Source organism: Trichosurus vulpecula, chromosome 9, assembly GCF_011100635.1.
Source record: "Trichosurus vulpecula isolate mTriVul1 chromosome 9, mTriVul1.pri, whole genome shotgun sequence".
Classification (NCBI taxonomy): Eukaryota; Metazoa; Chordata; class Mammalia; order Diprotodontia; family Phalangeridae; genus Trichosurus; species Trichosurus vulpecula.
In genome coordinates this window covers 16,659,206-16,667,593 of record NC_050581.1, presented here as the reverse complement: position 1 = coordinate 16,667,593, position 8,388 = coordinate 16,659,206, and the positions used below count along the sequence as shown (strand labels likewise).

Sequence of the window (8,388 nt, the reverse complement as noted above, 5' to 3'; positions counted from 1 at the left end):
GGTCACAGATATTTTGAGTAGGTTCACCCAAAGGATGGGAGAATTGTTAATATCTTGGATGGTGAGAATTAGTGATGAGGGGCTAGAGGAATATCAATAGATAACGTAGATTGCCTGAAATTCATAGGTCAGAATCCTTTTGTACATTAAGTTTTTAGGGATCACCATATGCTAGGAGGTAACAATACAACCAATCTGTTAGCTTTAGCTGCAGATAGATGCAACAGACAATATGACACTGACTCTTTGTGGCCTAGTGGAGATAGACCCTGGTATTCACTTATAGACTATATAGGAAAGATAAAGGAGGACGTAATGAAGATAGCAATTATGACCAGAAATGCTGAGGTTTATCAGGATACCCCCTTAGTTGTTTCTCATAGAAATAATAATTTTTTTTTCTGTATACTGATATTTTCAGAGTTTTATTTATACTACTAGCTAGATAAAAAGCATACATATTGTGTCTGTTGTACAGTCAATACAATTGCAACTTTTTCTACTTAAATTCTCTATACAAAGTCATTGCCAATTGATATGGTCATTGATGGCATAGGGCTTAGAATAACCAAAAGGTATAAAAAACAAGTTTGCAGTCTTGCCCCAAGATACAAAAACTGAATTTCAAACAATGTCATAACATACATGATTTAAACTGTATACGAAAAATCACACATCAAATCAAGTACAAAAATAGTTAAACTACCCATTATGAACAATTGTAATGTTTCCATTATTCTGCACAGTGTTTAACACAGATTTTAGCAGTTTCCAAAATACTATTCATTATTTAGTTTAAGCATCATGAGCTTTGCAGAACAGTGTGACATTTAAGTGGAGTGATAATACTCCTTTTAGTGTTTTAAAAATACAAAAGTTTTCCCTATGAATTAATGAAGGAAAGCAATTCTTATCCCAGGCTTTTTAGTAACCAGACCCAATGCCCAAAAATTTAGGAAGAATACAGCTACTATTCTTCAACAGGGCAGAGAAATACCTCTTGTTAATCACAGTTATCAGACAAAGAGCAAAATGTAATTTAAAACAAGTTTTTGTCTAGCAATAAGGAATTTTCAAATATTTACATACATATTAGCCTTGGCAAATATAAAATTGAAGTTGCAAGCTACAATATGAATTAAAACTTTGTCTTCACTTGTTCAAGTCTCAAAGAAATTATTTTGGGAAGAGGTTACACTGAAATTTTTGTGACCAAACCTCCTTAAATGCAGAGTCAAGTTGTTCTTAATAATATTAACTCACCCACATGGCACAGTATTTTCGATTAAGATATTATGCTTAACAGTAACCACTCACATACAGAATGAGATAGCGGTGAATTAGCTTTGAGAACTTTCTCTGCATTTAAACATTAGCAATGTTGAATTTATTCTGCAGAATAACATCTATAGATTATGTATATAGGTTTTGCACACAAAAGGCTCTAGAGTATGTGCTAAAGGTTACATTTTCCAGCACTGGAATGATTCCTTCATATATAGGTAGTGAGGACTTCATCTGGATAGTTTTCCCCTAATTTCAAGCTCTGAGTCATGCCTCATACCTGAACAAGTTTCTAAACGGTGGGAAATTTTTAAAATCCAGTTTCTGTCTGCTAGGAGCAAGGCAGCAAACACATTTTCCAACCTTTTATGAAAAGATTAAGCAGAACAAAAGTAAAATATATCTTCAGGTAATAAACAGGATTGTATTTTACAGTCCACCATCCTGACACATGGCCACAGCACGGAGACCTCAGTCTAATGGCTGTGGGTCTGCAATAGGCATGGTATGGAGTACTTCATCTAGGAGTTGGAGGGCACGGTGTAAATGAATCTCAATCCAGCAAGGTGTTTCTTTGATGCTTTGCCTCGGGTAGTCAGGGCCCCAGCCTTTTACAAAACTCATCCTGAGTATGCATAAACGGCTCAGATCATCCACACCAATCCCAGCAGCTGCTGACAGACTGATAGCAGGGGCTATTCCACCTACTGATCCTGGTCCAGGGATATTTCCTGCTACTGCTGCGGCCTGAGCAGCTGCTGCAGCTTGTGCAGTGGCAGCTTGCTGTTGCATCTGACGATGGCACTGGCGTAAATCAAATACCTTTATATATGCACTTGGATAAATCTTATGAACAGCATCTCCTGGTGCTCGCCCAGCTTCTCGGTCTAAGTGGTAACTCTGCACAAACACTGCATGATCACTGAGGCACCTAACCCAAACATCACCTTCACCTTTACATTCCAACTGCACACCCTTGCCTATGTGCAACCTTGCTCTTTCAATGGCTTCAGTTCTGTGAACGTTGGAGAGCTGACCCAAGCAAAAGCGGTCTCCTCCAGATGGGTCCACATATCCATTGACAGTAACAATCGGGCAGCTTGAAGGAACTTTAAATGTCTCTCCTACCTGAACATCCATTTCAAAGTAAGCAATTGAACACCAATATTCAGGAGCAGGATGATTAGAAATGGGAGGTTGGAATGCAATCTCATTGTGAACTGGCCAGTAATGTCCAGGATGGGGTGGCATAGGCGGATGATGCTGAAGATGACCATTTTGGTGGTGAGGTATATTAGGCGTATATGCTGTAGTTCTACTTCCAGTCCAGGTGGTAGAACTGTTATGATGGTAAGTAGCTGGCTGAGCAGTAAATCCATTCTGCTGCTGTCCTGGCTGAGGTCCTGAAGCTATCTGCAAAAGGCCTTCACTATGGCTGCCTGTCAATATACTGGTAGGCTGACTTGTGGAAGCCACAGGAATGTTGGGAAAGTTAGTGGTGCTGGTAGTGTTAGACTCAGATGGAGCTAACATGGCTGGGTTGGTGTATGTCTCTGAAGATGCACGGTTACTCGGTGGATGCTGTATGGTTTGAATTGAATGTCCTTCAGTAGACAATGATGGCTGTCCCTCAAAGTCATGAACATACTCGTCCTTCACCAACATACTTGATGGAGCAGAACTTGGCAGTGTCAATCCTGAGAGGTCAATGCCAGGTGATACAACTCTTTCATAATGATATGGATTCACACAGACACTATCACATTTTAGGTCAAAAGCGTACTGACAGTACTTCACATGTTTAAGTTCATTTTTGTGAAGATCAGGCCACCTCCAGAGACGAGCATATATAACATGAGGGAAACCTTTCCGACCAGCCACCTGAAGCCTGCCATCCAATGTCCTCTGTATTGTGACACATTTGCTGGGATGGGCGCCATTTGTAGTTATAGCTGTTATTAAAGAATCCAATTCATCCTTCTTCTCCTTCAACTTCTTTACCAAACTTTCAATTGCTCTTTTTGCAAACGTTTCACTTTCTCCACCTTGTCTATGGCACATCAAACTATGAACAATGCTCAGACAGGCATCATTACTTGTGGGTGTGTTAGTAATAGACATATTGTCCATTTGTTACCGTTTTTTCTTTTGAATCAAATAAGTCCAAAATTCCTAAAGCAATTTTGATAGCGTTCAGGCAGCAAGGAACAAATCCTAATGCTACCCACAGGCAGAACAGTTACAGACATGTGGTATGCAGGATAACCTGGGTTCCGGCCGCCGCGGGCAGGAGGAGGAGGCAGCGGCGGCGGTCCTCTCCCGCCTCTGGGCTCGGGCGAAGTCTGGGCCGCCGCCGCGGCCTGGAACAGGGTGCGCAGCGGCCTCCCTCCCTGCCGGGCCGCCGCCCCCGGCCTCCCCGCCCCTCCGCGGGGCCGGGCTGCCCTCCCCCTCCTCACGGGCCGGCCCGGCTAGGGCTCCCGGGCGGCCAACCCGCGGCAGGGGCCTCTCCCAGAACGGCACCGGGTTCCGCTCACCCGCCGCGGCGCCCAGCCCTTCCCGCCCCCCGGGCGGCGGCCGAGCGGAGGGCTAGAAATAATAATTTAAACGTGGAACACCCATTACCATCACAGGACTTGGAGGGGCTGAAATGTCAGCCAGGAAAGTTAAACTAATGATGAAAATTGGACAATTACTTAAGAAAGAATATACTGTGGTAATTGTATAAATTCCTCAATACATTATCTGAATATTGAGAAGTATGAATCTAAATTTACCTGAGGGGAGATACGAATTTATAGTAAGGAAGGCAGGAATTAAGAACAGTTTTAGTGGAAAAAATAAAAATGGGCCCAATCACTTTACATGAAACTTCTGAATTAATTACTTTAAAGCAGTATTGTATGCCAGGTGAGCAAGAAGAAATTACTAATACTGTAAAGGAATATGTTAAGGCAGGAGTGATATTCCCTATAACCATTCAACGGACTAATCCTGTCTGGCTAGTGCAAAAGTCAGATGGAACATGGAGAATGACAGTGGATTATAGGCAACTGAATAAGGTGACTCCCTCCTTGTATGCTGCTGTTCCAGATATGATTACTTTAATAGAAAGGATCCAGAAATATGATGCCACTTGGTATGCAGTTGTTGATTCATCCAATGTTTCTTTACTATCCCAATAGATTCTAAACAGTGGCACCAGTTTTTTGGATTTTTTGATTCAGAACTGCACCAGCACCATCATCACTGTGAACATCATATTGGTGATACATAAGTATGTATGTTATTCCCTCCTTAAGTCGATTCAGAGGAAACTAAGGTTCATTCATTCCCTCTCACCTCACCCCTCCTCCCCTACATTGAAAAAAACTTTTTCTTGCATCTTTGATATAAGATAATTTATCCCGTTCTACCTCTCCCTTTCTCTTTCTCCCAGTACATTCATCTCTCAAGCCTTAATTTTACTTTTGAAATATCATCTCTTCATATTCAACTCACCCTGTGCTTGCTCTGCCCCTCTCTCTCTCTCTCTCTCTGTATCTGTATATGTATGTATCTGTATGTGTACATGTATGTATGTGTGTATATGTATATATGTATACACACATATATACACACATGCATACATGTACAATTAGATACATATACGCACATACATATACCTCTGTGTATGTGTGTATGTATATATGCATATGTATATATGAGTATGTATATGTTTGTGTATGCACGTATATATATGTGTGTGTATATATGTGTGTGTGTATCTATCTATCTATGTATATATATACATAGGGTGTTACTAAGGTCTGGACACATAGGCAATTGATAGCAATGTGGAGTGGAGTTATTGCATCAAGTTCACATGAATCTTGCAGAGTGCATCAACTTTTGAATCACAAATTATAGAAATCTTATTGAAGACATTATTTGTTAATATTCCAATTAAATAAAAATTTCATTCATTTCTTGAAAATATGCATTTTTGCCTATGTGTCCAGACTTTAAGAACACCCTGTATATATCTATGTCTATATCTATAACTATAACTATATCTATATGTATATCTATATCTATCTATCTCTATCTCTATCTCTACCTATGTATATGTCTATATCTATGTCTATGTATGTGTCTATATCTATCTACACACATATACGTACATATATGCACATTTTTATGCATATATGTATGTATATGTATATATTCCCCCCAAATACCCTAATAATGAGAAAAGTTTCATGAGTTACAAATATCATCTTTCCATATAGGAATGTAAGCAGTTCAACTTTAATACATCCTTCATGATTTCTCTGTCCTGTTTATCTTTTCATGCTTTTCTTGAGTCTTGTATTTGAAAGAGTAATTTTTTACTCACCTCTGGTCTTTTCATCAAGAATGCTTGAAAGTATTCTATTTCATTGAATATCCATTTTCCCCTCCAAAGGATTATACTCAGTTTTGCTGGATAGGTGATTCTTGGTTTTAATCCTAGCCTCTTTGCCCTCTGGATTATCACATTCCAAGCCCTCTGTTCTCTTAAGGTACAAGCTGCCAAATCTTGTGTTATTCTGATTGTGTTTCCACAATGCCTGGATTGTTTCTTTCTAGATGCTTGCAATATTTTTTACCTTGACCTGGAAACTCTGGAATTTAGCTACAAAATTCTTAGGAGTTTTCCTTTTGGGATCTATTTCAGGAGGTGATTGGTGGATTTTTTCAATTTTTATTTTACCCACTGGTTCTATAATATCAGGGCAGTTTTCCTTGATAATTTCTTGAAAAAATGATGTCTAGGCTCTTTTTTTGATCATGGCTTCCAGGTAGTTCAATAAGTTTTAAATTATCTCTCCTGGATCTATTTTCCAGGTTAGTGATTTTTCCAATGAGATATTTCACATTTATTTTGTTCTTTTATTTCTGATTTATAATTTTTTTGGTTCTCATAGAGCCATTAGCTTCCATTTGCTCCATTCTTATTTTTAAGTTATGTTATTCCTTACTGAAGTCAATTCAGATGAAAGTAAGGTTCATTCATTCCCTCTCACCTCACCCCTCTTACCCTACATTGAAAGAAAACTTTTTCTTGCATCTTTGATGTAAGATAATTTATCCCATTTTATCTCTCCCTTTTTCTTTCTCCCAGTACATTCCTCTCTCAAGCCTTAATTTTACTTTTTAAACATTGTCTCTTCATATTCAACTTTTGGACCTCCTTTTCCATTTGGCTAATCATGCTTTTTAAGGCATCCTTCTCTTGTGGTTGGCTTTTTGGACTTCTTTTGACATTTGGGTTAGTCTATTTTTAAGGTGTTATTTTCTTGAGCATTTTAGGGTCTTGTTTAGCAAGCTATTGAATTGTTTTTCATGATTTTCTTCCATTATTCCCATTTTTCTTCCCAATTTTACCTCTACCTGTCTTACCTGATTTTCAAAATCCTTTTTGAACTCTTCCATGGCCTGAGACCAATTCCTATTTTTCTTGGAGGTTTTTGATGTAGAAGCTTTGACTTTGTTGTCTTCTTCTGGTTGTATGTTTTGATCTTCTTTGTCACTAAAGTAAGATTCTATGGTCTAAGGTTTTTTTTGCTCCTGTTTGCTCATTTTCCCAGCCTGTTACTTGAGTTTTTAGCTCTTTCTTAAGGTACAGTAATGCTTCCAGTGTGGAGGGTGTACTTCCCTGAGCTTCAGGGGTTTTGTGCAGTTATTTCCAGATATACTTACTTCTAGGGACCTGTAAATTTTCAGTTCTTCCAAGGTGGTATAATCAAAGGAGAGGTATTCTATTCTTCTTCTGGCCTGTGCTCTGGTCTATGAGTGACCAAAAGCACTCTTCTCTGCTTTGAAACTCTGAGGAAGATTCCCTCTTCCATGCCACTACAATCTCCACCACTCTAGCACTCCTCTTCATCCCAGGACCACCACCTAGGACTAGGACCCACATCCAAGTACAGGCAATGCAAGAGAATCCTCCCTAAGTGCCTAAAATCCCCCTCTGAACAGCTACACAATCTCTTCACTGCCTCTGAGCTGGGAGCTCTTTAAGCAGCCACTGGCCCAGGGCTTGGGCTGGGCCACACTCATCTCTCAACCAGGTCTGACAGACCTTTCCTACTGACCTTCTAAGTTGTCTTTGGCATTTGTGGGTTGAGAGGCCTGGAAACTGCCACAGCTGTCAGTGATTCAATCCCCTGAGGCCTGTTTCAGGTTTGCTGGGGCCTAGTCTTGGCTGGTGCATTTTGTGCTGGACTGCACTCTTTTCCCAGCCTGGTGCAATAGACCTTTCCTTTTGACCCACCAGGTTGTCTTTTGCTGGAAATTTGATTCACTCTGTCATTTTGTGTGTTCTGCTACTCTAGAATTTGTTGAGAGTCATTTTTACAGGTATTTGTTGTGGGAGACCTCAAGCAAGTCCCTGCTTTTACTCCACCATCTTAGCTCCACCCAATTTGTTGTTTCTACCTCCCACCCCAATCCATTCTGTTGTCTTGGTGCAATGAGCATGAGTGACCACACAGGCTAATGATGCAGAATCTAATTGTATGGTTTCCTGCTTAGCCCCCTGCATCAATAATCCAGACTCAATGCTACACCTGCCCTTGCCCCGCAAGAGAGAGAAAAAGTAAATTCTAATAATCCAAACAAAGAAGAGAAAGAGAAAGTGAAAGAAGGGATCAGAAATTGCAAGTAATATATAGAATAGCAAAAAGGCAAGAGTGGTATTCACAAGGGAAAGAGACTTGGAAACTCAGCCCACCAGAGTTTATTCTGAACAAGGACTTTGATAAGCCTATCTCCACAAACCACCTTTCCCGAAAAATGAGAAAGCTAAGAATAAAGTAAGAGGTTTAAATTTTATATGTCTGTAGAATGTGAAACCAAAGATGAAGGAGGAAAACCTCAAGCAAATAATTGAGGATAAAACATCAGTGAAAAAGATTGACTAAGAACCTGTGCCTCAAGAAGTTAATCCAAGAAAAAATGACAAAAAGACAAGTAAAACCTCAGCATTCAAAGCACCATGACAAAGTCTTAAACCTTATTTAAGGAAATAGAGTGATATTAACTGAGTCAGAAGAGAATACTGTGGATTCCTCAAAGATAATG

At 39.7% G+C, this 8,388-nt stretch overlaps 1 protein-coding gene across 1 annotated transcript; it reads right to left on the bottom strand.

The window, feature by feature from the left end:
- Window positions 1-392: 392 nt before the first annotated feature.
- Window positions 393-3,635, bottom strand: LOC118831683 (mothers against decapentaplegic homolog 4-like). Its single transcript, XM_036739102.1, has one exon. The coding sequence runs from the start codon at window positions 3,412-3,414 to the stop codon at window positions 1,756-1,758; it is 1,659 nt and encodes a 552-aa protein (XP_036594997.1). The 5' UTR covers window positions 3,415-3,635; the 3' UTR covers window positions 393-1,755.
- Between the last annotated feature and the right edge of the window lie 4,753 nt (window positions 3,636-8,388).

Excerpts from the sequence above, each read along its gene's own strand:
- LOC118831683 (XM_036739102.1), bottom strand. The coding sequence starts at position 3,414 with ATGGACAATATGTCTATTACTAACACACCCACAAGTAATGATGCCTGT.